Source organism: Haliaeetus albicilla, chromosome 8, assembly GCF_947461875.1.
Source record: "Haliaeetus albicilla chromosome 8, bHalAlb1.1, whole genome shotgun sequence".
In the NCBI taxonomy this organism is placed as follows: Eukaryota; Metazoa; Chordata; class Aves; order Accipitriformes; family Accipitridae; genus Haliaeetus; species Haliaeetus albicilla.
This window is the reverse complement of record NC_091490.1, coordinates 26,193,792-26,221,771: the sequence shown is the minus strand read 5'-3', so window position 1 is coordinate 26,221,771 and position 27,980 is coordinate 26,193,792. Positions and strand designations below refer to the sequence as shown.

General features: G+C 39.2%; 3 protein-coding genes across 9 annotated transcripts in view; 2 read left to right on the top strand and 1 right to left on the bottom strand.

Annotated features, from left to right (window-relative positions):
* The window catches only part of EEIG2 (EEIG family member 2), a 38,620-nt gene extending 36,798 nt beyond the window's left edge, over window positions 1-1,822 (top strand). Inside the window, exon 11 of the mRNA XM_069789442.1 lies at window positions 1,719-1,822. Coding sequence (XP_069645543.1) covers window positions 1,719-1,749 — 31 coding nt within the window. The 3' untranslated portion in view covers window positions 1,750-1,822. The remainder of the gene's footprint in view (window positions 1-1,718) is intronic.
* Window positions 156-11,791, bottom strand: HENMT1 (HEN methyltransferase 1). Of its 7 annotated transcripts, none has more exons than XM_069789446.1 (7): window positions 11,134-11,786; window positions 9,667-9,899; window positions 8,050-8,162; window positions 6,233-6,367; window positions 5,658-5,840; window positions 3,823-4,000; window positions 156-1,866 (listed from the first exon to the last, which is right to left on the bottom strand). In XM_069789446.1, the coding sequence occupies exons 2-7, from the start codon at window positions 9,781-9,783 to the stop codon at window positions 1,456-1,458; spliced, it is 1,137 nt and encodes a 378-aa protein (XP_069645547.1). In that variant the 5' UTR covers window positions 9,784-9,899; window positions 11,134-11,786; the 3' UTR covers window positions 156-1,455. The 7 variants fall into 7 exon arrangements, with proteins under 7 accessions (XP_069645547.1, XP_069645549.1, XP_069645553.1 ...); XM_069789448.1 differs by having other exon boundaries at window positions 11,392-11,786; XM_069789452.1 differs by lacking the exon at window positions 11,134-11,786 and adding an exon at window positions 8,394-8,613 and having other exon boundaries at window positions 9,667-9,782.
* A 4,768-nt stretch (window positions 11,792-16,559) lies between these two features.
* PRPF38B (pre-mRNA processing factor 38B) lies at window positions 16,560-26,279 on the top strand. Its single transcript, XM_069789439.1, has 6 exons — window positions 16,560-16,977; window positions 20,479-20,547; window positions 20,828-20,979; window positions 21,063-21,123; window positions 23,697-23,920; window positions 24,198-26,279. Exons 1-6 carry the CDS (start codon window positions 16,693-16,695, stop codon window positions 25,048-25,050), a joined length of 1,644 nt encoding a protein of 547 aa, XP_069645540.1. The 5' UTR covers window positions 16,560-16,692; the 3' UTR covers window positions 25,051-26,279.
* Window positions 26,280-27,980: the final 1,701 nt, after the last annotated feature.

Below are 27,980 nucleotides of genomic sequence, written 5' to 3'. Positions count from 1 at the left end.
AGAGCACTGCAGATCATTCTTCTTCCTCTGAAACTCAACCTGTTACAAATTCTGTGACATTTCTCAATTCAGAGAATTACAGCTGCCTTTTCCCTTTATGTCTGATCTTTCACCTTAATCATTTCAAGTGAATTCCAAAAATGTAGAAGGTAGAATGCAGTTACCATCTTTAAGAAACAGTCAGTCCTTACAGAGAATTTTTTATTTTCAGAAAGTTGTGTAACTTGCATTTCACAAACATGAAGTCAGTTCTGGTAATACTAGCTCATTCAAAGCTGCCAATTACATTGTGAAACATACACAGAATGAGGCCTCTTAATTAACCATCTCCTTACTCATTAGAAATACTCAGCTGAGATATTAAAATTGTTGGTTCAAAAAATTTGGGTACACAAAGAAACTTAAAAAGAACTGTAGTGTACTGCTTCATTAATCCTGTATGAACAAGTCAATCTTGTGCATCCTTCAAAACTTCTGTCTTCCCAAGTCCATTGTCTAACATTTGCTTACTGTGCATTTACACATACAATTCAGCTCTACTTAAGAAAAAAATCACCTTGGCCAAGCCAGTAAGCTCTACTATCTATAACACCTCTGCTTTTCATTTCTGCTGAATGTGTTGTCAAGACTTCTTGGACAACAGCTGCATGTGAAAACACAGATATTTTTTTTAATTTTTTTTTTCTTTTCCAGATACGCCAGGGCCAGGTTAGCATTCACAGTGACAGATTTTTTTTTAAATTTTTTTCAAAAACAGAACAGTCAAAGATACCAGTTTCAACTTAATTAAATTCAGCTTCTGGAAAGTTACAGGATGCAACTTATTTTCCAAGTAGCAGTTACCAAGAAACTGGATAAGACAATAGGGCTAAAACTGCCTTTTTTTCCCCACCTCACATCCAACATCATGGCACTCCTCCCCACTATTGAATTTACTGAGCTATAAATGTTTGTGGCATGTTCCAATTTATCTGGAACAACATTTAGTTTTCACGAAGGCTGAGTATGTGCTCATGTTGAAAAAGGCGTCTATAAATTTTATTCTATCAAGAAAAAAGCTGCCCTAAACCTATGTCCGACTCATATTATTCAGCACAACAACATAGTTCTGTGTTATCATCAACTATCCTTAAAGGTAACAAAAGATTACCAAAAATAATCTAGTCATGATAGCTACAATATGGTAACAGAAAACAAACAGAAATACTTAAAATTTTTCTTCACGGGAATTAATTCTTTCCTTTTAGCCCCTGATACTCCAAAGCCCTATAAGTTACTACAATCTTTGTCAGAAGCACTCATCTTCAGTGAACAAGAGAGGTGCTGATGGATAAATACTGGAAGTTTTAGAAAAGATTTTGTGGTTCTAGTTAGCATACAGAACACACCATTTGACAGCTACTAAAAAAACCACTTTCATTACTTAAACTGAACTTTGTACGAGAAATCTGTGATCTAATTCTCTTCATTTTCATGTTCAGTATTGAACATCACAGCAGAACCATCACTGCTCAGTGTGACCTTGCCAGCAATAAGCTTGCATAACTTCTCAAAGGTACCACAAAGTTGATTCACTTTGGGAAAAGAAAAGATTGTTGTAAGAGGTATATAAACCACATGTCCATTGACAAATGGTTCCATGCTTTTTTCAACAACCAGTTTTCCAAGATTGTCTGAAAAATAGTTCATTGAAGGTTGGAATTTGGATTTTCTCTCAGCAGGATCATCATTATACTCCTCATGCTCTGATATTACACAGTCCAGCAGACTTTGCTTAATGATTTGTGCTGTGAAAATAACTTCACTGACCACTGCATTCTGGAGGTACTTCTCATCTTTAAGACTCGGATACACTGCTTTGAAGACCTTTACAACATACAAGAACACATAAAATGTTTATCATTATCATAGGCTTAGATTTTAACATTTGCTTATCAAATAGAGCTTCTAAAATGTGAACATAATTCTTGATTCAATCCTATTTTGCTTATTACTTTAAACATTTTCAGATAATAGAGAAACTACTAGACAATATGACTTGATTTTATGTATTACAACTACAATGGCAATTAGATAAGTTAATGGAACTTAAAAAAAATCAGGCTTGTATCTGCAAGCTATACTTGTAGATCAGGAAAGGTGAAGCCCTGCAATTCTTTAATTCTTTTTAATCATTCTCTTACTTTCCACATTACTCATCATGAGGGTCTGGTGACAGTTCCACAGCTATGTAGATTTTAAACTACTTCTGAACCGTCATCTGGAAACCAGGACTGCAGCTAAATCTTTCATTCTGTTTTCAGAGTAAAACATTAAATATGCTCTCACAGATGCAGAGAATGCTAAAAAATAAATTGTGACATCAAAATCTGTGAACTTGCAGTTTGTTTTACACTGAGCTGTACTCCAAGGCAATCAAGGCAACTAGGCAGGCAATCGCATTCCCACTAGTTTACTAGGAAATGCTTTATACCAACACACTACCACTGAAGTTCCACAGTCTATAACTATTCCTTCTTACTTTCTGATTACATCTTGAAATGTTGATGTATTCCTATAAATTAGTTACATAATAAAATAAAAATGTAATAATCCAGGTTTGATAAGAAACACATGAGATATAACTATCTTGTTTAAACTCAAAGGATACTGCTGTCAAAACTCCCTCCATAATGACCCTGTAACAGAAGATAATGAGAGCAATTTCTAGTATGTGTCAGTCACCTAGACCTATTTCCAAGTTTGCTGAGCACTAAAGAGCACTTCTCGATTCTACTAAGGGCAGTAGATGACAGGTGAAATTTCAAGTGTGTAGAATGTCTTTATAGCTTGGAAACTACAAAAGACATTCCCATAATGTCACTTGACATTTCACATCAGGTCACATACAGGTGACATACACATTAAAGGTACATATAGATCTTTAAACAAAGAAGTGAAATATTAGAATATGTTCACTGAAACAAATAATTTAAGGCCTCATAAGATTGAGGAAAAAAACCCAATATATTTCTCTTTTTGCATTATTACTTCATATTATCTCTGAAAAAAAAAACCAAACCCATCCTTTGATTTATACCACATGGCACTTAGATGCATTAGGCTTTGTCGTGTGACACACTGCAACACAAAGCAGAGTACTTTACAAAAATATTATCTGATGTTATCTAAAGAAAAAGCCATTTAGTGCTGAAAAACAAAGTGGTTTGATGTGGACCACCAAAGAACAGGCTACTTGGCAAGATCCCATGCCTCTGCAAAAACCAGAACTGGCTACCTGAAAACACCGAGATCAGCATGTAACATCAAATGCTACTAAGGCAAACTACACAGAAGAGGTCCTGTCAATCAAATTTCTGGGAAATGCCTTCCTTCTGACAATATATTTGACAAGAATATGCAGTTCTTCGCAACATACACTCTGTTAGAAATACTTTTTTATGCTTTTTATTTTTTATGCACCTGAAAAGTCTGTCAGTGCCAACAACCACATGATGAAAAAATGAATGATTAGAGGAACTATTATAAAAATAGTGTCACTGTATATCTGGCAGAAAGGAGAATTTTCATTCTAAGGATAATAGCACATTAAAATAAGAATGATTATCCATATTGCTATTTAGTGGATAACCTAAAAGTTAAAGGCCTTTATACAATTAGAAACACAAATCATGGACTTCGACTCTCTTGATCTTATGGTGTATGTTAATCAGAGCTAAGACTGAATAGCAATAGTAGACCATAGTAAGAACACCTTCACAGGCAGGTCATGGAAAATTTTATTCTTTATTCATCCTCCTAAAGGAAGAAAATAATACTTACTGTTTTGTAAACTCCTTCAGTGGGTTTCTCAGACTGAGCAGATTCACTGGTTTGAGGATGTTTTCTAACAAACACACCTATTTGGGTACAAAACCCAACGTTCTCCATTCCTGTTGGTGGGTGCCCTACACCAGTAAATTCCACTAAGTAATCATAGCGTCTGGCAGTCTCTAGAGCCCTATGAAAGACAAATTATTCCAATCATACTAGATATTAATCTTTTAATGTGATAAAGATGCATTCTCTAACAGAAGCAAGACCCCGTGAATGCTTAAGCATAATTTCTCTAATAATACTCACGTGCCTGAAGATAAGCACTGTCAAAACTTGCTGAATCAGAGCTGTAATCATATGCCTACCATAGTCTGAATCATTTAGTATCAGTAATTTAGGCAACCAAGCATTACCGTTATTTCTAAAATATCTGCATAGAATATACATGTTCACAGTTGCTTACTCACTGTCTTAAATGCACTGAAAGTGAGCTAAAAAATACCAATTTTAGAGAACAAAATTGAGAAGACCCAATAAAAAACATACACAACCCAAAAGCACAAGAGACCATTTGTTAATAGAAAAAAAAAAAGGGGGGGTTGTTGTAAACGTATAAAGAGTAAAGTCTACCTAATCAAGGTTACAACAATGTACATGACATCTAAATGGAAACCAATCTTGTAATACTGTACATCAGCCAGTGTGAAAAAAGTGATGGGGCTGGGAACTAAAATGGCACTACCTACCTGCATTACTCTCCGTGAAGAAATAGTAAACTAAATTAGTATCTCATGTAGTTTAGAGAATATTGCAATACTTTGATTTCACAACACAAATGTAAAGACTTTCTGATATTTGCAGCACAAAAAAAAAAAATCACTCTTTCAGTGATATCAATATTTTTAATTCACATATATCCAAAAGCAGAATCTAAATTTACTTTAAGTCTTATAAATGGTCTCTAAGGTATTCAGCCTTTAGCTAATAATGCAGGCAGGTTTTACTATGATTATTTAGGGAAAAATATATGCTTCAAGCTTTGCAAAACTATATACTCAAAAATCACTGCATACTTTAAAGTCTATGGCAGAAACAACCTAAGTGGCAAATTTTCCAAGATAAAATTTCTGACCAAGAGTTGGCTATTGAGGTATGACATCCTTTACTGTACCATGTATTTTCTTCCACAGCTGCCTGACAGTTGAATGTTATCACAGGATACATATCCCACTCCCTCTTTTTTTTGTTTTTATTACATCTACTGATACTAGAGTAAGATATATCTCGTGCAACCCTCTGTCATGTACATATATTTTGCACAAAATCTTTCGTTGTGCCATGATTCACTAAACTATCCTTAACTTTATTCAACATGCTCTGCTCCTGTGATTATTTGATAAATCTGCTTGCATACTCTTACAGAAAGGTCTGGACTAATTGAGTGCTTTGATTACACACCATACATAGTAAGCACATTTCTCAGGTTTTTATGAAGCATTTCTATAGCAGGGTATTATTAAGTGAAAAGGTTAATTAATACCTTACACTTCAAATGCATTAATTGTAATGAAGATATATAAAAGGGAAAGTAAAAGTTTTAAATATTTTTGCAGAGCAGTTACAGTAAAAGCAAGCCAACTTAACAAGCATCATTAAATGCAAAACCCACAAAGCATGCTTAACTATTCATAACAGCAAAGAAATGTTTTGCCAGATCAGTAGGTGTGAAACTCCACTGACACCAAACCACATACACAAACCATTCTGAAAACGTATAGGTGTTCCTTTCTGACATTACTGAGCACTCAAAGCTGTCTGCATATGATGTTCAGTAAACTTACCAGCTTTGAAATTGCACTCGGTTCCATTCAAATTTGTGGTCTGGATGCCTGAATAATGTCACTCCCGGAAACAAAGGGTTAAATTCAGAATTTGGAGTACTGATCACAACTATGCTTGGAGCCATGAAACCAAACACCACTTCAGGAAACTTCTTCAGTTCTGACTCTTCCAGGTGCTCTATTCTGTAAAGGATAAGTTTCTCTTCTATCTTTAAAAACACCCTACTATATTTTAATCATCTTAAAAAACAGTCAAAAAAAACCCCAAACCCATATCTGTACCTTGTAATTTTAAGCCTAGCTCTGCAATATTAGCACTGGCATTGTGGCTGAGTGGCAGCTTAGAGGTTTTTGTCTGAGAAAATTTCCTCTTGCTTTTTGGACTTTTTCATCAATATCCTTTTTCTACCATAAGCTAGCACCACTTGAATTTCTTAGTATTGTTAATTTAAGCACAAGTTAGAAAATGCCACATTCTGCTACTCTTTTGATCAAGTGTGTTTAGAGTATGGACAAAATTCCAAACTGAACCCTAATGAACTTAGGAAAACATAGTATGTTGGCCTAATACTTACAGTTCAATACAAGTTACCAAGTCAAAACCAAGCATGCAAGGATCTTTATGGGCAACTGAACCGTGATGCAAGGTAACAGTTAGGGATCTTTCAGCCGGCTGTAAATAATCAACAGGAAGAGGAGACAACCTATGCCTACAAAAGTGTTAAAAACACAATGTCACAGAAAGGACCTTAGGACAAGATAAATGGTGCATGTAGCTGAACTAGCTAACACCCTACATAGATACCTTTTAAATCTCAAAAAGGTTAACTATTTTACAGATTAAAAAACCAGAATGTCTAATATAAACACTTTTTATGACTATCTACAATAGGACAGAAAGCACAGAGGAGTTAATTCAGCAGTTGTCCTTCATGTTTACGAAAATTTCCACTATACTCTCAAGCCACTTGGAAAATCACTTGTAAATTCTGATAGTAGCTCAATTCTAGACACACACAGTAAGTCTGGCTTAGACACGCTTTACAGGATTTTGGGGGAAGTTATTAGGCAAGCATATTAACCTGTTTTTTTCCAAATAAAGTAGACCAAGAAGTAAAACATATGGGCAAATTTCATTCTGAAATACTGCATCAGACAAAACACACATTAAACATTAAATATAACAAAAGGCTACTTTCCTTCATTCTTGAGAAAGAGCAAGTGATGTCAGCATCTACATCCTACGCATTCATTGAAACCATATGAATCAGCTTCCAAGAGAGAAACTTCGGTGTTCCTCACCAGTCTGACCCATGCTTCAAAGATCACAAAAACATCATGTTTTAGAGCCTTCTAAGCCAGACACAAAACACTGAGCTAACCTTTGCATTTTGAAAATGTTAACAAGAATGAAGTTCCCACCACAGTGACTAAAAGAGAGTTACGTGCACGTTTTTAAAAGATCAGATTTGCATACCACAGTAATGTCGTATATGAGCATAAACAGATACTACTAATACAATGTATTAGTACCTTTACAAACAGTGTATTTCTCAGATGTACACACCTTCAGAGCCATTCCATGATTTGGACCTTTACTACGTTAGGTGATGTTATGGGCATCTACAGCCCAGTAGTCCCCAGACACAGGTGCAATGTAACTAACTGTCATGGTTTAACCCCAGCCAGCAACTAAGCACCACGCAGCCACTCACTCACTCCCCCCCACACCCAGTGGGATGGGGGAGAAAATCAGGAAAAGAAGTAAAACTCGTGGGTTGAGATAAGAACAGTTTAATAGAACAGAAAAGAAGAAACTAATAATGATAACACTAATAAAATTACAACAGTAATGATAAAAGGATTGGAATATACAAATGATGCACAGTGCAACTGCTCACCACCCACAGATCAACACCCAGTTAGTCCCTGAGTGGCGATCCCCCCGCCCCCACTCCCCTCCAGTTTATATATTAGATGTGATGTCACACGGTATGGAATACCCCATTGGCCAGTTTGGGTCAGCTGCCCTGGCTGTGTCCCCTCCCAATTTCTTGTGCCCCTCCAGCTTTCTCGCTGGCTGGGCATGAGGAGCTGAAAAATCCTTGACTTTAGACTGAACATTACTTAGCAACAACTGAAAACATCAGTGTTATCAACATTCTTCGCATACTGAACTCAAAACATAGCACTGTACCAGCTCCTAGGAAGACAATCAACTCTATCCCACCTGAAACCAGGACACTAATTAACAACAATGGATAGCTCTTCATTCACCAAGCTGGTATTTCTGCATTTACCCTCATTTTGAAATTCTTTATAAGAAATTATGTAACATGCCACCAAGTCAAGCCAAATACAAACCTTAAATTAACACAATGCAAGAGCTTACATTTTCTCTTTCATTATACTTGTACAGATATCTAGCCCAGCTAACACTTCAATGCAACTGCAGAATTTCAGCATCCAGAGAAGTGTGCAGTCAGCACATCCTAAATCTGCCACCTGCAAATTAGATATTAAACAATGTGTAAACACTGCATATTTCCAAGTAATTTCAGAGACTTTAATAAAATAAAAGTTCCATATTTATGTCAAAATAAATTTTTAATGATAGAATAAAGCATTTCACGATCATAACTACACTTACAGTTGCAAGCAGGATAGACAAGGATTTGAAAATTCTTTAAAAAAAATTTATATGAAGATCCTACAAGATTTTTTAAATGGATTAACCTTTTGTTATTACAGCCATAAACAAATACATGTAGAACATCCCACTGGCTGTGGAGAACATCTTCCACATGAAGGCATATTCCCTCAAATAACAGTAAGGTATGTTTCTAAGTATTAAAGCTGCAGCAATTTTCACATTCACCACTGCTTTTCACTGGACTATTCTCCATCCAAAACACTGAGAATAGGCTCACCAGCAGCCAACTTAGCAGCAAAGGATCTGCATAAAACAAGTTTACAGGCTCAGTCTAACGTTTAAGTGGGGAAAGCTGGGGATATTCAGACCACAAAGTCAAATATATAATAGATATTCTCTCCTGTAAGCTTAAGAGGTGGAACCAAACCCCTCTGTTCTTTCTCAGGCTAAGTCAAGGTTGAAGCACAATGCTCAATTCTCACTGTGAAAATCCTGAATTGTTTCTATTCAGTTTACCTCTACCCTGTGGGTAAACAGAAAGTTTACTTCCCCCCCCCCCCCCCATTTTACATCCTAAATCAGAAAATTCAAACCTTTCAGTACGGATGCAACAGTCCTGAATATGCTCTATTTAAAAGCAGATTACAGTGCCATGACGTCATAGACTGTATTAGATTTATATTTGCTACTAGAAGTATGATTATGTGAGGGCACCGCAGGTGCATTTCTCATCAATTTCTTGCATGCTCCCTAAGACATTAACATCAGTTTCAGAGTTAAACACTGAAGACAGAGGTATTTCTCAACTTTTTGCATTTTGGGAGGAGGTGCTGGGGGTGGGGGGAGGACATATTAGGAGAGAGCAAACACTACACAACATTACTTAAATAATTTAACTTTTCAAAATGAGTACCAAAACAAGAGCCCTGGTATATTACTCTTAATGTCACTTCTCCTCTGAGAACATCCACGTGCATGATGAGGTAAACCTGATATCGTATACGGAACTAACAGCTCTAGAAAACAAAACCAAACTATGATGAAAGCAGCTTGAACCAAAATCCTCAGCATTATATTAAAACCAGAATGCCCCCTACTCTCCAAAACAGGTTAAGGCATTTTTCTTGTTTAGATTTTTCCCCCTTCCCATCAATTAACATTAACTATATGCACCCCTGAAAAACAAAACATGATCATCAAGTGTCTGCTAAGGCAATTCAGTTTTAACAATAGCTCCTCCACTACTGTTGTTTGGTAATTAAGTCAGCAGGTTATCTATGCATTTCCTGTCTTCCTGAGATACCTAATGTTAACTTTTTTCAAATCTATAAAAATTCAAAATACCAAAATACCAACCTTCTTAGGTTTGTATTTCCCCACTAAATCTTTAACAAACTGGTAGCGTTGTTTGTACAAAGGAGGTGTAAATTTAATAATTCCTGTAAACTGTTCTTCTTGAAAGTTCTTATCCATAGTATTTTGCTAGTGCTAAAATAAAACCCTCTTTTTTTCCGAAGTACTTTATCAAAGTCTGCTGTTTTCAGTAGTGTTCAATTCACAATTAAGCAGGGGTAGACCTGATCCCAGTTCTATTCAGAGAATGACAAAAAAACATAGGAATTAGCAAAATTATGCACTAACTACTCCCTCCACATACAATGATGTAAATAACATTTTTATAAAACAATTATAATCATACACAATCCTAAAAAAGCAAGTTTCATAATTCGTCACTCTCCATCCAGCACACCTACATAGCGTTCACAAAACTGCAACATATTTAATCTTCCTTAGCTTTTCTGGCAAGAGCGGAAAAATAAATAATTCCTCGCTTAGGTGCCTGCTTTCTTGTCTCTCATCTATCATTTGTTTTATCTTACAATTCAGATTATTTTATATCCAGATTTGTGCATGTATGGCTCAAAACAATTTCTACAACATAGTAAGAAGCAGGAAATATCTGAATAATTACTATGTCGTGCAAGAGGAAATGTCCTGCTAGACCTTAGCTTTAGACTTACTATGAGCTGAACCTAGTTATTAGTGCCTGCATTTTATAAATAAGCTAACATAATTCAACATGGCATTAGAGTCATAACCATTAGTGCATTTCCAACTCTCCCACCTTTCATTAAAAACTACATTTTTAGCACACATAAATATTTAACAGGAAATATCCCCACTAAACCTAAAAATAAGGCCCTAATGAATGATGAATGAACTCCACAGGAACAGCGCAAGTGAAGGAACGTGGTCCTGTGGGCACATGGCTTTCCAGAGCCCTTCTGCCAGGTGACAACTGCAGCCCAGGGCTCACTAGCAGATCTAACGGGCACCAGGTCCAGCACAACCAAAGCAGCTGGACTGAGCATGCTGGCAACTTGACTGCCCCATGAGGTCTTTTATCCGTAAATATAAATATGTATTTTTTTATATATATATGTACAAAGTCAGGAAACAGGCTCAGTCTTCAGGCCAGCCATCTGCCTCCTCGGGAGCAAAGTGAGCCTGTTGGACTCCCCTCACCAGATCCCCACACGCTCCTGGCCCGCAGGCTGCGCCCCAGCCCTCCCCAGGCTACGCGCCAGGCAGCCCGCGGCTGCGCCAGCCCTCCCCTCGCCGGCCAGGGCCGCCTCAGCCCCAGCCCTCACGGGCACCAGGTCTCGGCCGGGGCCTACTCCTGGCTGTCCGCAGGGGCCGCGAGGGGTAGGGCGGAGCGGCGCTGGCCGCCCCCGATCCCTCAACCGTCATTTCCTCACGCCCCCGCCCTTCCCCAGGGGCTGCCCCGCGCTTCTCCCTCCATCTTCTCTCCCCGGCGCTGACCTCCCGCCTCGCGCAAACAACCGCCTCCCTTGGCGTGCAGCGTCGCGAGCGAGCGCCCGCCGCGGCGGGAAGGGCGCGCGCCGCCTCCGCCGCCGCCTCAGGCGGGAGCTGCGAGCGGCCGGCCCGGCCCCGCGTCCTTCCGCGGGGAGCCGCGCAGTGGGGAGCAGGCCTTCGCCGGGGCGCCTGAGGGGAAGGGGCCGCCTTCGCCTCTCGTCTCCGCCAGGCCTGTACGCCTGCGTACGGATTTCTGAGTCAAACCTGCCCCTTCGAGCGGAAAGCCTCGACGCTTCGGCGGCGTCGGGAGCGCCGGGAAGCTGCCGCCCCGCAGCAGCTGGCGGAGTCTCCTCAGCCCCGGACTATGGCTCCCTGCGGCCGCACAACAAACCCCTTATTTACGTCTTTTAATGTAGGGAGAACGTCCTATAATCCTCTTTAATGCAAGACGATAGATGAACAACTAAAAGTCCGCCTGCTGTATTTGTGTCTGCCTGTGCCAGCCTCCATGGAATTAAAAGTGATTGGCGGGGGGGGGGGGGGTGTCCCTAATTTTTACGCGAAAAACCCCAAATCCCACTAACTCCTCGTGCTATTTCTTTTAGGTTCTGTGTGGCTCGGTACAGCTCCTGTGCCTGCAGACGTGTGTTATTCTCCGTAGGGGCAACTTAACCCTATTGCACTGGTCGCGACATGCAGTGAAAGAGGTCTGCTAGGGTGAGGTAGAGACTACAAACCCCCCCCCCAAAAAACCCACCCGTATGTCTTTTGCAGGATTTCATTAAGTATTTTCCACATTGGGACAAGATTTGTCTCTCAAAAAGCAGGCAGCAGTTTGGATGCACAGTGAAAGTAGAAAGGAAGACATGGCTCCAAATTTCCTGTTACTTTTTCTGTTCACAAGTATGTAAAGCGTTTTGCTAATCACAGGGTGGGGCAGCTATATAAAAAGGGTAGTGGACATTGTACGCCTGGGACCTAAAAGAAGGAAGGATTCTGGTGGCAGTGAGGGTAGAGATTTGTTAACTAAATTAGACCACAATTCAATACTTTTTGTTTTAGTTTTCAGAAAATACTGGAAATTTATATGCTGATATCTGCCTGTGATAGCTTAAACTTGAGTCTTGGATAACATTTTAAGTTTGCAGGATGTGGCCTAGACAAAGCATATATAGCTAACAGCAGATTAGCTATGTTGTTTACTCAATAGCTAGGAAATGTATGTAAGTGTGCTTGCAACCTGGCAATGCATACTTTTTTTTTTCCAGATATTTGAAGTAATTAGAATGGTTCCATTCTGTTCTAACTTCTTTGTTTTTCAGGTTTTGGAATACTATCACAGTTAGCTTTTCTTTATATTCGTTTTGGTTTATGACTGGTAGAAATAGGGAGCTGTCTCTGCAATTTTACAATTGTTTCTCATCTAACAGTGGAGCGCTAACAACAGTGCATCTGAGTAAGGCAGCCTGAGAGTTGCTATTTCAGAGTTTGGATTGCAAACAGGCTTTAAATAAGTGTTGTAATATTACTGATCTTTACTTATATAGGAAAGTTATTTTAAAGTATATAGGGAATAATTCTCACTAAATCCCTTTGACTAGTCTAGTAAATTCATTTTTACTTTTTAATTAGGTTTTTGCTTTTTAGAAAAGAAAATACACTGTAATTGAAATAAGGGTATGAATACCTTGTTTAAGAAAAAAAGAAGATAGGTTGGAGGCTCTTTGTTTTACAACTCAGTTGCTCTTTTTGGCTGTTGAGTCATTGTTTAACCTTGAACTATCATTTAGTACCTATGTCTCAATTAGACAATCTATAAATTATGCATAATATTTTTTACCTCAGAGAGATACCTCAGAGATAAAGTTTATTAATAGAAGTCTTTCACTTCATGGCTTAAAATGCTATAGATTCTGGTATCCTGTAAAATTCTACTTATAATTCAGTATGACATTGTCAAGAATAAAAAAGGATAGGGAAGAACAGTAGTAAAGATATAGTATACAGTAAAAGTAAATTCATAACACATTGTGAATTCACACAATTTCCTAACAGTTTGTGAGACTTCATCCCAAAATGTACCACTGTAAGTAAAACCTTCAGAATTACCAGATGTTTAATTCTCCATTATCAAACAATACCATCACAGAAATAACTTTTTTGATTGTTCCATACTGGGTGGTAGAATTGGATGGAGATCCAATCTTTTGAAGATGGCAACATGAAAGAGATGGAGAGTGCTATAAGCAGTTTTAAGCTGGACAATCTGCTTTGACTCCAGGGTGTCTGATCTTTTTCTTGCTAGAAAAGTTTTGAAAAATTCTTCTGATTATTCGCCATTACATAGAATTTTTTTTTTTTTTTTTTTTTATTCTCTCACTGAAAAAAAACCCCATCTTTGATTTAGTCTGTCTAAAGTTTGGAGTGGATTTTTTTCCTTATGCAGTGGTAAATCTACTTAACAGTCTCAAGGAATCATAGAATAATTTATGTTGGAAGGGACCTTTACGGGTTATCTAGTGCACCCCCTGCTCAAAGGAGGTCCAAGTCGATGACATTCCTCAGAAATTTCAGTTCAAAGGTATTTTTCACATCACAATCTGTACTTTTGAACTGAATATTCAAGTTGTATTCAGTTCACTATGCCCACAAATTAAGCAGGTTATTTTTAGAGAAGCCTCTTACTTTTGTACCATACAGAGAGCAACAAATTGTATGACTATGCTGGAATAAAAGCATCTCACAGTATAAAGTCATGAATCAAGAAGTCCTAAACTGCTGAAACTTATTTTATCCTTCAGTAATTGGGATGAGAAAGGCAACTGTACTTTCCCTTTAAAGTTGCAGTGCATATAATTAAATGTGCTAGGAAAAGAAATCTAATGCAGCACTACTGCCAGAAGACACTAGTCCACACTGATATTTGACAGGAAAACACATGCAGCAATACTGCTTAATCTATAATTCAAGAGCTAACAACAATTCTTCTCAAAACAGATTCAGAGGTTGTTTAGTGACTAAGTACTAGTATCCTTCTCCTCAGCTTTAACTAACAGATTAGGCCTATTTGAGAAAATTCAGAAAATTTCTGAAATCTGTGTGAATGACAAGGGAGGCTAGGCTTTTACATACAGATCACCATACTCTTACTTTTTTAGAATTATATATAGTTCCTTGCAGTTTGCAAGTGAAAATCACCTCCTTGCTGATTTTTTGGTGGTGTTTTTTGGTTTGTTTGTTTGTTTACTTTGGGTCTCTTCTATGTAAAGACAAGCTGGGATGCCTGAGGGAAGAAAATCTAATTTGGAGCAAATGGTTTTATAGGCTGCAGCTATATCAAAGGTTTCAGCATCGCCACCAAAGGGGGACTGCGTAAGAAGTAAAAAAATGTTACCTTATACTGAGGAAAAACACTGAGGTTTGGAACATATTGACTAAATATTCCAACAGGAAAAGATAAATGCATAAAAACACAATTTGGGTAATATAAATTATAACAGAAATACAGGCTGTCTTGAAGTGATTATACAAGGCAAATTAAAGAAGTGCTCAAAGAGTCAAGGGTACCCTAAACAACAACAAAAATACCACTCAGCTTCAAGTAAAAGTTACTACTCTAGATAACTCTCCAGAACAAGACTACTTCACTGCTATAAGGACACTTTCTTAGAATTCATTTTGTGATTAGTTCTTTAATTTCATATGGAATTGTTAAATGGATATTTACTGCATCAAGACGGTAAAGTCCTGTGATAAGTAATGAAGGTTTTGTGAACATCTTTGGAAATTGGCTGAGATGGGAAGAGAAAGCCAAAAGGAGGCTGGTGAAGCTATTCCTAGAAAAGGGGAGTGAAGAGCCTAGATAGCAGAACAGGCAGTTTGGAGAAACTGTTAACTGTCAGGGCCTCAATAAGAACACTTTTCTGCTATAGTATGAGCTCTAAGGTACAGTAAAGGGCCAGAGTAATGAAGATGAATTACTGTGCCTCAGGTTTTCAATGTGTAATGTAGAGTGAAGATATTCTAATGTTACTTCCAGCAGTATTTATCTCGTTTTTACATTCAAAATCTGAATTAGTTTGAAATAGCACACAGAGATGCTATTTCCATGCACACTTCTGTACCAACTTCTCTCTGTAGCTGTTTCCTGGTGCACTGAGCAATGTAGACCCCTTCTCTGTGTGTACAACTGAATGTATTTTGTCCCACTATGTCCACTTTGCAGTCATTTCCGTGGACTCTCAGTTATTTTTTCTGCACAGTCATTTGATGCTTAGAATCTCTTGGCAATTCTTCTACATCGTGCATTGTCTCCCTCTTGTACTTCAGGTTAAAGCTTGACACCAAAGTATGTAACTAGGTTTTTTTGCTTTTGCAAAAAAGTGTGCAGTTCAAAACCTGTTGGAAACCTTTGAATAATAAGCTAAACATAACCTGAAAATTCAAGTTCAATTCACATATCAGATACATTTCAGGCAAAACTGGAGGATTTTATCTTTTCTCCATTTCCTGTTAGCTTTTAAATGTAGACAGTTACTTTCTTAAATCCACCTGTTCGTTTTAAAAAGCATTAACCTATTTCTGATGGTTCCGAGTCTGCATGTAGCATTACTAACTTCAGGAAGAGGTGTTCGGCTTGAATTTAGCAGCAGGGACCAGTTACTGTTTTCTTGGTGTATGACGGAAGATTCTCTGGAGCTGCCCGGCCATTGCCAGGTCCCAGCCGGAGGAGCAGGCCTCGTAACCAGCACTAGTTTAAAGTGAACAGGCTTTGATGTATCCTGCCCGTGCAGCCATCAATACACGCTTCTTCACCCCAGATTCCCACACGCTGAACAACTCCGCCGTGACTTCCTAGCTTCTCTGTTAACGTGGAGGCGGGAGGCAGGCCGGCCGGTGCTCAACCTCCCGCTCCTGCTGTGCCCCGGCCTCACTACCCACGGCGAGGGTGACCGATGGGACCGATTTCCAAGCCGCTGGCTTCCTAGCGCCTCGCGGCACGGTGACAGCAGCTGTCCCGCGGCGCACCGCAGGCTCCCCTCGCTTTCCCCGGCCGGAATCTCCCCGCCTGGAGGGCCCGCGGCCTGGACGTCAGGCGCCGCCCGGCTCGGGGCAGCCCCGCGGCTGAGGTGAGCCTCGGGCGAGGGACAACGCGAGTGCCGGCGGCTCGGCAGCGGGAGAGGCGAGCTGGCTAGCGGCCGGGCGGCTCTCGCCTCCCCGGCTCTGTGAGGCGGCCGACTGAGAGAAGGAGGAGGAGGAACCATGTGGCCGGGCCGCGGTAAGGGGCCGGGCCCCCCGGGGAGGGGGCGCCTCAGCCCCAGCCCCTTTGCCATCCCCTTCCCCGTCTCGTTCTCTCCCGACGCCGCCTTGCGCCGCCGCGGTCCCCCGCGGGGATTGGTCGACTCGGCCCCGGAAGGCGAAGCCGTCACTTCCGCGCAGTCCGCCATCTTGTCAGCAGTTGGCGGAGGCAGCGCCCGGCCCGGCAGCCCGCGCTCTGGTGTGGCGCGGCCGCTCGTCCGCCTTGCAGGCCGCGTGCCGCCGCCCCGCTCCGGGCCCCGAGCCGCCATGGCCAACAACAGCCCCGCCGTCGGCGCCGGGAACTGTCAGGGGCAGCAGGCGGCCCAGCACCAGCCTGGCGCCGTCCCGCCGTCCCAGCAGCAGCTGCAGAGCGGAGCCCCCAAGCCGGCGGCCTCAGGCAAGCAGGGCAACGTGCTGCCGCTGTGGGGGAATGAGAAGACCATGAACCTGAACCCCATGATCCTCACCAACATCCTCTCGTCGCCCTACTTCAAGGTGCAGCTATACGAGCTCAAGACTTACCATGAAGTGGTGGATGAGATCTACTTCAAGGTGAGCCTGCGGGCCGCGCCCTGGGCGCCGCCGACTCCTCGGGGCTCTGCTGGCGCCTGTCCCGAGGCGCCCTGTGGCTGGGGTTTTTGAAGGGGGAAGGCCTTGATTGCAGCCTGCGGATTCTCTCTCTGGTCTTCCTGCCCCGTATCTCGCGGTAAGGGATGGGAGCAAACCTCGATTTTGCTGCTTAGCTGGGGGCATCCGAGGTGCTGCCTTCTCTCTCTTACAAAAGAAACGTGTTTCGCGTCGGGATTGGAGTTACGGAGTTGTAAGTTAGTTCGGAACTGGGCAGCGTGAGAGCCAGGGCAGCGGGGATGAAATGGCCGTCTAAGGACTGCGCTCTCAGTCGGAGAGAGTGGGGAGGGGACCCGATCTGCATGCCACTTCTAGAGACAAGCCCTCCCCGCAGCCTAGGAGTTGCCGACACGCCGTGTAACTACGCAAAAGGTACGGTGGTGACTGTAGGTGATTTCGACAGGATTTTGCATGTGGCCTTCTTCCTCAGAGGTTAGGGGCCTTCCCCCCCCCTCCACACCCAGTCAAAAACTAGTTCATTTTAGTGCTTCTCTCGGCGATAGGTAGGATGTGCTGGGGAGGTAACTGAACTGTATCAGTGCACCCATGTCTCAGTTCTTGTTTTGTTAGCAGGATTGAATCAGTTTTGCAGCGAGGCTTCCATCAAGCCAGTCTCCCAGGTAGAGGTATGCATAACTAATGCTCATCAACACAGCCACATTCTTTGTTCTGATAATGAGAGCAAAACTTAGGTAATTCAGGCTGCTGTCTTCAGTCAGCTGTACTGTGGTGGTTATTGAGATATTTTTCTCCAGTGAATAGATTCTATTTCATAACGTTACTGTGTCACTTAGTAGGTGTTAATATACTTTGATATTATAAAGAAAGAAAAGGTAGCCTTTTTGTCTCATTTAACCAGGGCAAGTCAAGTTACTTAGGGCACCATAGTTGTGAAAAACAACTCCACGAAAGTATTTAGAGATTTTTGGCATTGTTTGCACGTACTTATGAAGACAGTGCTACTGTTTTTCCACTTAATGACAGCATTTCTCTGCTTGCGCTCTGTCATTTGGAGCGGACTACTTAATTCTAATACTCAGAGTAACATAGATTACTATGTTACTATGTTACATAGATTACTCTATTACATAGACAAAGCTTCTCTTTGGTTAATTTACCACTTGTGGCATATGAGACAGAAATAATTAATTCTATCCATCTATTCACTCAAATCCATCAGAATGGAAAGCAGCAAAGTTTATTTTTGCAAGTGACGACAAGAGCTGAAAAATTTATTGAGGAAACATATTTTCAGAAAATTTGAGAGCTTGCTGTATTTTACATGGACCCTTTCAGATGTAGTAAAAAATATTTGATGTGATTTGTCTTCTTAGTATTGGTAGAGTTCAACTGCAATAGGTCAAATAGTTCATTTGATTGTCTCAGTGTTTCATTTCTTAAGTGGCTCAATCTTAAATTGGGGAAGAATTTTGACATGCCATTAAATATCTACTTATTAATCCAATGTAAATAAAGTTTGCTTACTGAACTTGACAGTTATTCTGACTCAAAACTGCATGCTAAATAAAGAGATAACTCAGCCCCTTGCTTAATCATGACTAATAGATGTGAGGGAGAAGATAACCTGATGATGAAGGTACTTCACTGATATTAAGATTTGTATTCTGTTCATGTTTTAAGATGCCTGAAAAGTGTTGAACAATTGCTGTTGGGTTTTTTTTGTTTGTTTTTTTTGTTTTAATAAGCTCGATATCCACCATAGCAAACGTATTTTCAAGAGTATTTGTCTTTGGGAACTGAAATAAGTCTCTCATTTAAAAAATTGAAGAATGCTGGGTTCTGGATTCTCAGGAAAGATGATCTTAAGTCACACGGGCAGCTAGTGATAGGGACTTGAAGGCTTGAAGATATGGATTCTGTCTAGATATTTAAATTAATTCACTTGCAGTTCTGGTCTTCTGTTTCAGTTCCACATCTGTGAAGTGGGTGACTTCCTCTTTCTTTATCCCTGGTACTAGCACCACATGCATGTCCTCAACTTCATTTAATCTGTATGCTTCCAAGAAGTTAACTGTATGCAGTAGTCTTTGTAGGATCAAAACTTCAAATGCGTTTTTCTGAAATGAGTATTGTTTTCAGGGCTTTGGGTTTTTTTATTGGTATCTGTCAAAACCAGCATGTTTATATTGATTGTGGCCAATAAATGTAACTGTAATTAAAAAAATTGAAGACTATTATTGTAATAGTGTCATACTTGATCCTTTGACTAAAAAATACTCTTAGGTTCCTGTGAGAGGCAAAACTGTAAGTAATCAGAAGGATGTGCAGTATTATTTATGTAGTATTTGTGAACTTCTCATATGATGCTAATAATACAGAAAGTCATAGTGGATTTTGAGTTCTACGGTATTGGCATCTCTCGTGTTTCCTATTTGGATAAGACAGCAACTGTAAAACAAAAACAAAAAAACCCAACAATTCAGCAACTTTAGCTGTTAGTATATCTCTGGGTTTGTGTGATTGTGTACATAATTAATTTTGTTTCATGTATTGTTAAAGAATTTTAATTTGTGAACTACAGTACAACTTGGCCACAAACTCTTAGCCCCAGTCCAGTACAACACCATTCTATCTTTTTTGTCTTGTTTTTGCTTATTTTTTTAAGTTGATGTGTTTGGGAAATGTACTTGTTTATAGAGCCAGATGTTACTTCTCTGAATTTCACAATTTCAAATGTAGCTTAGGCAGTTTTATGGTTCTTGACTTGTTCATGACTCTTACTGTCAAATTTAAGGAATGGTGTTGGTTAACTATGTTCATGCACTCATCTGTAAATACATCTCAAAAGATTTGAATTAGGCAAGCTTCACTCATACTTAGGAACATTTTATCTAAGAACATCACTGCAGTTAATCTAAAAAGCAGTGTTTTTTCTTGTTTAAAATACTACGCTTTATAGACATCTTTCTTTTGTCCTAATTGTAAGTGATACTCAAAAGAAATCTCTAGCTAAGCTCACTGCATAAATGAGATTTATGAATATGAGACTGTAGATTTTGACTTCTGTAGCTGTCATCAGTAAGTATCACTAAACTTGTTAAGAGGCAGTTTAAATAAAGGTAGTTGTTTAGTCACTGTAGAAGATAGTAATGATGGGGTTTAGTCATAAAGTAGTTGAAAGTATGTGGAGTATACAGTAAGCATGGATGCTTGCATTGGTGGGGTTTTGGGTTTTTTTTAATCATCTGTGATTTTTGGGTATAATTTCTTAATGTGGTAATTAAAAAGGCCAAATGCTTTGCTTTAATGGCAAAGCAGGCTTGATCTTGAATTTTGTAGGAGAAGACAAGCTACTTAAGATTGATTTAGGATATCCGTTGTTTAAAATTAGGTTTGTACAGGCTGCTAAACATTATGGAGGTTTTAATTGTCATTTTCTATCTTCCCACCCTCCCACCTTTTCAGGTTACGCATGTTGAACCATGGGAAAAGGGGAGCAGAAAAACAGCAGGCCAGACAGGGATGTGTGGAGGGGTAAGTAGAAGTACGTGCCTTCTTAAATTTTTCTGTCTGGTAAATAAATTTTGCAAGTGTAGCTAAAACTTGCTTGTATGTTGGCTCAGTCCCTAGATGTGAAATTATTTATTACAAAGAGTTGATATATTCCCCTTGCTTCCAGAGCTGTGAATCCAAGTAGTGTTACTTTTTCCATGTAGCTCCATTTGTAGATTTAATCTAGTGTTAGTTCTCATATTCTTTTGCAGATTTGGAATAATGTCTTTGTGACTTCCTCTGTCTTTTTTTCTTTTGAAAGGTGCGTGGCGTTGGAACCGGAGGAATTGTGTCTACTGCCTTTTGTCTGCTCTACAAATTATTTACACTGAAACTCACTCGTAAGCAAGTGATGGGCCTTATAACTCATACAGACTCTCCATATATTAGGGCTCTTGGATTTATGTATATTAGGTAAGTATCAATATAATCAACTAATGGCTAATTTAATATACAGGAAACTGTATTAAAATATTACATTCTTTTTGTACTTAAAGGTACACACAACCACCTACAGATCTATGGGACTGGTTTGAATCCTTTCTTGATGATGAAGAGGTATGTCGGCGAGGGTAATAATTTGTTTTCTTTTGTTTCTTTTCATGTTACTACTTTAGGTTTAAACACTGTTTGATAAGGTTTTCTGTAGTTCGAATGTTGCAATGTTATGTTCTGGTAATTTCATTAATTAGTGCAGGAAGTAGGTCTGAGGTGGGACCCAGGTAATTTTTCTTAGATTTCAAAGTTTTAATAGACTTTTCCATTGGTTATGATGTTACTGTGTCAAGTACTGCAAACTCATGTGAAACAGGTTTATTAAATCGGAATGCAGACAGCAGGCTGTGTGAGTGTGGCTTCTGTGGAGTTTTTAGAAAAAGAATTATTTTTGAGCGAGGTATAGTAAGTCTTGAGAGTGCTAAATTTGTATTTTGCATTTATTCCTGGGATAGGGGGAATTGGTGCTTACATAGAAGAGTAGGAAGTACATAGTAGAAACCAACATTCACCTTGAAAAATACTACCAAAAATCTCTGTGGTTATTATTCATGTCCTGGAATAACTAAACCCAGGATTTCTTCAGAGGAGAAACAAACAGCCTAATTACTGCATAAGGTGGCATTGTTTCTAGTAACCTTAAGGTTTTTGCTAATGGGGCAAAAAAAGAAACATGAGTTGCTAACTGAAGAAGTTCAGTGAAGAGGCTGCATTATTACGCAGTCAGATAGGAGAATACCTTTGGAATCATAGTCCTGATTTACTGTCTGGAGGAATGGAGTAGGAGTTGGTGGGTGACATTTTCTTGGCCTATGAAGTTGAATATACAGTCTGCTACATATTGTTGCAATTTGTATTTATTGAGCAGGTTTTAAATCACATCCTAGATTTAAGAATGGAACAGGAAGGATCACTTGCCCTCTTCAGTGTGACAGTAGGCATCTACTCCAAGAAACTTCAAATGTTGTAGTTGCAAATGATGTCCGAATACTCATATTAAAAATAGCATTAATTATGCTTGTATGTGACTGCAATGCAGTGTATTTATTTTAAACAGCTTCTTTCATGCTAAGTATCAAAAACACTGTGCAAAGGAAACAGCTGTTACTTCAGGTAAACCTGTGTTATTGTTTGTTTGCAACAAAAATGAAAACAAATTTAAATCTTGAATGCATTGCTGTGATATCCTGCTTCTCCCCCAGGTGGTGCTAGTTAATATGAACTCCTCTGCAATGTTGCATTGTAACTTAGGAGGATTGGGGTGGCTTCATTTTCAGGGTCCCGCAAACAGCTTGATTCCCAGGACAATGAAGTGATCACAAGTGTGATACATTGTGCAGGTTTTAACTGGTTCATTATTCTAAGCACCTTTTTTAGTTTATACATTTCAGTTCTTGCAGATAACTGGTTATCAGCATATATGTGTTTATTGTTGTTTAAAATATCCCAGTATATTTTTGCAATTAGTGTTTCTTTCCCAGCTGCTTTTTCAGTAGCTTTGTGCTATGTAGGAAAAAGTGCTTGGGGCTGCTTGTCTTAAATTTCTTACCAGTCCTGGTCAAGCTCAGTAGGATGAAGGTAATTTATATATATGGAATTATGTAAACCTACAGGATTTTTTTTCTCCAGTTCTTAAATATGTGGAAGCAGTTCATCTTTTGTCATGCTGCTGTGAAAAACTTCCCAGGATACAGAGTTACTTTTCAAAATGCTTCTTATGTTTATTTTGTTTAACTGTACGTACTCTCCAGGTGCTACGTTTAACTCCTTTTTTTCTTCTTTAGATCTCTGCAGCGATTATATTTGGAAAAACTGTATATCTGAACACTTAAATGTGTGTGAGTGCAAGCAGTTTTACATTTAGATTTTCTCTTCCTGTTTAGATAACAAATCTCACTTTCCTTGTGTGCTTGCACTATAGGTTTGGGACTGACAATAGCTGACTAACATGTCCTGAGCTGTGAGAGGGCATAGCAAGAAGGCCTTCATGCGGTAATGACCCTTTTCAGAGACAATGGTCATCATGGATTATGCGTTTCCAATTATTTGTTCATTTATTTATTTTTTTACATATTTCTAAATTAGAAACCTCACTGCTTCATGGCAGTTGGTTTGCTATTGCTTCCAATTCTGTTAGGATGCCATTTTGTACTAGAGGTTTTTCTGTGATCATTTTTAGATAGGCAATGATGTAGTTCTTAAATGATTTAGGCCACAGGGTTGGGTATGATGGTACACAGTTGTACATCCACAAAATGGAGTATTAAATGTAGTTTGAGAGGACTTCTCAACTTTGTGGCATTTAAATAAAATACAAGATCATACCATGTAACCAGACTGTGTAAGGGGATTTCACGTTAATCTCTTCATCCACAGTCCCTTACCATCCAGATGGCTGCAGGATTAGTATGTGCCTGCATGCATATGTATTAAGTCCCATTCCCTATCTGTAACATACTGCCAAATCCAAAGGGCGCAGAGTTTGAATTTTTCTAAGGAAATGTATTAGAATATGAGACAATTAAACTTTCATAATCATGAGACTTCAATAGGGCAGTAATGTAGCAGCATTTTTTTTTGAAAATCAATAGAGAATATTTTTGACCATCAGGATATTTTTTGCTTGTATTTTGTAGGACCTGGATGTGAAGGCAGGTGGGGGTTGTGTTATGACCATCGGGGAGATGCTTCGTTCCTTCCTCACTAAGCTTGAATGGTTTTCCACATTGTTTCCAAGAATTCCTGTGCCAGTCCAGAAAACCATTGACCAGCAAATTAAAAGCAGACCTAGAAAAATCAAGAAAGATGGCAAGGAGGGAATGGAAGAAATAGACCGGCATGCGGAACGTAGACGTTCAAGGTCATATACACGTTATTTTGAAAATGAACATTAAAATGAACTTATTACCAGCATTAAATGAACTTATTGCCAGAAATGTGGTGTCTTTTCACTGAGAGAGATTTTAAGGCAACAGGCAAAACAGTTGATGGATGCTAATGGATTAAAATAATCAGATGATATTTGGTATTTAAGATTAAATATAGACTATGTACGTAAAGTATAAATTAGAAAGCAAAGAGGGTCCCTTAACTTGAAAAGGTTGTGTTTCATATTGAATTATCTTTTATTTTAAAAGGTCTCCAAGACGATCCATCAGTCCCAGGAGGTCTCCCAGAAGATCCAGAAGCAGAAGTCATCATCGGGAAGGCCATGGATCATCTAGCTTTGATAGAGAGCTAGAAAGAGAAAGAGAACGGCAGAGATTAGAACGTGAAGCTAAGGAGAGAGAAAAAGAAAGGCGGAGATCTCGAAGTACTGATCGCACCCTAGAACGGAGGCGAAGCAGAAGCAGGGACAGATATAGAAGCCGTAGTCGAAGTCGTGACCGGAAAGGAGATAGAAGAGACAGGGATAGGGAGCGAGAGAAAGAAAATGAACGGAGCCGTAAAAAAGAGAGAGATTATGATAAGGAAAGAGGTAGTGAGAGGGAAAAAGATCGATCTAGAGAAAGATCAAAAGAACGGAAAAGTAAGGGTGATATAGAAGAAAGAAGACACAAGGATGACAAGGATGACAAGAAACACCGGGATGACAAGAGGGATTCCAAAAAAGAGAGAAAACATAGTAGAAGTCGAAGCCGGGAAAGAAAGCATAGGAGTAGGAGCCGAAGTAAGAATACAGGTAAGCGCAGCAGAAGCAGGAGTAAAGAGAAATCAAGTAAACACAAAAATGAAAGTAAAGAGAAGTCAAATAAACGAAGTAGAAGCAGAAGCAGAGGAAGAACAGATAGTGTTGAGAAGTCCAGAAAACGAGACCAGAGTCCCAGCAAAGAAAAACCTAGAAAGCGTAGCAGAAGCAAAGAACGTTCCCACAAACATGATCACAGTGATAGCAAGGACCATTCGGACAAACATGATCGTCGAAGGAGCCAAAGTACGGAACGAGAGAGCCAAGAAAAGCAACATAAAAACAAAGATGAGACTGTGTGAACTCTTTCAGAAGTGGATCACATTGAATCCTATAAATGTTTGATTAAATCCTGCTTATTTTTTCTTAAAGTTGAGATTGTGCAGTAGTTGATGAGCACTCTTCTCCAACCTCCCTCTAGGCTGCAGATTGTCATTTCCTATTTTGGGTAGGGAAGTGCCTTTGTAAACCCATTCAATGCATTGACGGTTTCAAACCATTTGTTTAGTTAATTCGTAATGCAGAGATTGTTCTTGCATTTTTATTGTTCAGATGTTTCTGAAATGTACAGTCTGTACATACGTCCTGAAAATGTTTTAATTCCTTTGGCATGGTTGCCATGTTGGTTAAATTTGTATGAGGCAATAAACTGCCACTAATTCTACTTTCATTTTGTAGACGTGGAATTATGGTTTGTATCCTGAAGTTAGCATGGCTGTGCTTTACATAATAGTATGGCTTTTAGGGATGAATCTTGAATGTGTATTATAGCTGAGATATTTATGTGCATACAATGTACATTGAGGGCTGCAGATTTAGAACTTAACACTTGTGTCCACTGTACCTGCTGTTTTTTCAAAAGCTTTTAAAATGTATTATGTTGTTGATCACCACTGGTGTGAAATTGAGAGTGGACTTTCAAGGAGATAGTGGTTTTGATGAAAAGATTTAGATTATGTTGGGGGTTGTTTAGTAATTCTTTAGAAAGGCTACCTCAAGCGGACACTGTAAAGGTTGACGGATGAGTACCGTAGCCATCTATGCATTTTATTTGTTTGAAAAAAAACCCATGTAAGCTTCCTTTTTTTTTTTTTTTTGAAACACAATTTATCCATTTGTGGTCTTTTAATGTTTTTAATCAGCAGCTGCACTCTGTCATTTATGATAATCCTGGGCTAATAAAGGCATTTAAGTTGGGAAGAGGGAGGTAGGAAGAAGAAAATTATTACAAAGGATTTCAGTTTCAAGCTTCCAAAGCATTTTTATAAGTGTAAACATTTAAAATAAGAATTACCCGATAGTGTCCTTTTTTAAGTCATATTTTCTACAAATAGTAAGGATTGCAGTTTGTGCTGAACATTTCATCTGGCAGATTTTTTTTTTAAACAGGTTGTTAGAAGCAAAAACCAAAATGCATTATAGAAGAAAATCATATCATTAAAGTCCAAGTCTATTTGATAGATTATTCTGATGACTTGTATACTAAGTGAGGAGAACCATCTGGAATAAACTCTCAATTAATTCCTTTGTATTGGGTGTCAGCCTTTCCCTGCATGTTCATTGAAGAGTGTTTGGGTTCCTCCACGTTTCTTTTTCAGACTAAGCGACACTTCGTATGAATAAGGGATTTTATGTAATAAGTATCTTACAAGGAAGATGTGGCTAACAAAGAAATGCAGCAGCCCCAAAATAGGAAGAACATTAAGTGTGACTGATTCATGATCATGAAGTGACCTGAAGATAGAAATAAATTGATATTTGTGCCTTTTTTGCTTCTGTGTGATGCAGGTCATCTAGGCATGATATTTAAATATTAGGATATTTTTTAAACCTCCAGGAGAAAACAAACAGTGCTTGAATTTCTAACAATACACTTCACTCTATAGTATTCAAAGAAGCAAAAATAACAAACTCAATTTTTTCTTCCTCCCTGCTCTTATTTTTTTCCTGAATTGTTAGTCTTTCCTTTGTCACCGTGATCCAAAATCTTTTAATACTGAGGTTGTTCAGGTATTGTCTGCTTATATTTTTCATGCCTGCTTTTAAATCTGACCTTGAAACAAAGCTTAAGTTTCAACAAGTTCATTCCATTGCAGTGTAGAACTAAAAGAGTGACCTCTCATTTAACATGGGAGGAAAAACTTTTGGCCATTTAAGAAATTCCTCGGCTAGTAGATTATTAGAACTGTCATTGCAGTCTGCCAGGGGATTGCACAGATTCTGTCAAAATAATGAGGACAACTTTTACCATATTTGCCACTAGAAGATTTCTTGTTAGCTTTTAACCTTTAGCCTACGAGTTTCTGGAACAAGTATGTTCTTGGGCAGAGAGGCTGCAAGGCCAGGTTCTGGCAGAGAAAATGGATTACTGATTTGCAGTTGGTCCTTCAGGGCTCCTCCTCCTCTGCCATTGTTGGGAAATACAGTGAAAGAATGGTTTGTTTGCAGGCAAAATCCAGATATTTCAGAAACGATTTTTGATCTGAAAGTGGAGAGTGCCACCTGGTTATAATGAAGATGGGTGAACATTTTGATACAGCTTGTGCAAAGACTGGCCCATGCCAGTATCTCTTATAAGTGCAGTAATTTGAGGACTTTGCTTTTGTTTTTTGATAAATAGTCCTTTCTGACTTTTGGCTTTAATTTGATCCAGATTATGTACTTGAGCTAGCAGTGTAATGGATAGCACAATATTCACGACTGACCAAGACCCATGAAAACGATGTAAACCAAGAAACGCATTTTAAGTTGTTACTGGGATTTAGTATCTTGCAGCTCTTGGGTTTGGATCCAGGGACTCTCTTTAATTCCTTTTTGTCTTTCTGACACCACTTTATTTAATGTGATTTTCCTTGAAACGAGAAGGAACAGATCCACAGAACTTCTGCAAACCAGCTCTGGTCAGAAATGGTAACAGAGTCTCCAGTGCTGACTGGTATGATGCAGTTGCTAGCAGTACAGCTGCAGTGGGCATTTGGCTTGCAGTTATTAGAAGAAAACTTCTGTCAATTCTAATTAGAGGTACGGTGGGAGTTTTCCCAGGAAGTATGGTTGCAGAGCTTCTGTCTGACAGAGCCTGTGCACTTAGTCTTCACTTCTCAGGGTAAAAGCACAACAAACCAAGTGCTATGAACCTGAAGTTTCCAGTGTGCCATGTTTCCGCAGTTACTTAGCTGGGATGGTCATTCCTCTTGAAGCCTAATCTCTCTGAAATTTCCTGTGGCTCCAATGA

Bases quoted from the DNA above. Each gene is read 5' to 3' on its own strand.
- HENMT1 (XM_069789446.1), bottom strand. From the start codon at position 9,783: ATGGATAAGAACTTTCAAGAAGAACAGTTTACAGGAATTATTAAATTT. The intron at 6,368-8,049 runs GTAAGCTCTTGC...ACACTTTTGTAG, and splicing joins AGTATAATGAAAGAGAAAAT to GCATAGGTTGTCTCCTCTTC. The intron at 1,867-3,822 runs GTAAGTATTATT...TATGTTGTAAAG, and splicing joins CTGAAGGAGTTTACAAAACA to GTCTTCAAAGCAGTGTATCC.
- PRPF38B (XM_069789439.1), top strand. From the start codon at position 16,693: ATGGCCAACAACAGCCCCGCCGTCGGCGCCGGGAACTGTCAGGGGCAG. The intron at 20,980-21,062 runs GTAAGTATCAAT...TTGTACTTAAAG, and splicing joins CTTGGATTTATGTATATTAG to GTACACACAACCACCTACAG. The intron at 21,124-23,696 runs GTATGTCGGCGA...TGTATTTTGTAG, and splicing joins CCTTTCTTGATGATGAAGAG to GACCTGGATGTGAAGGCAGG.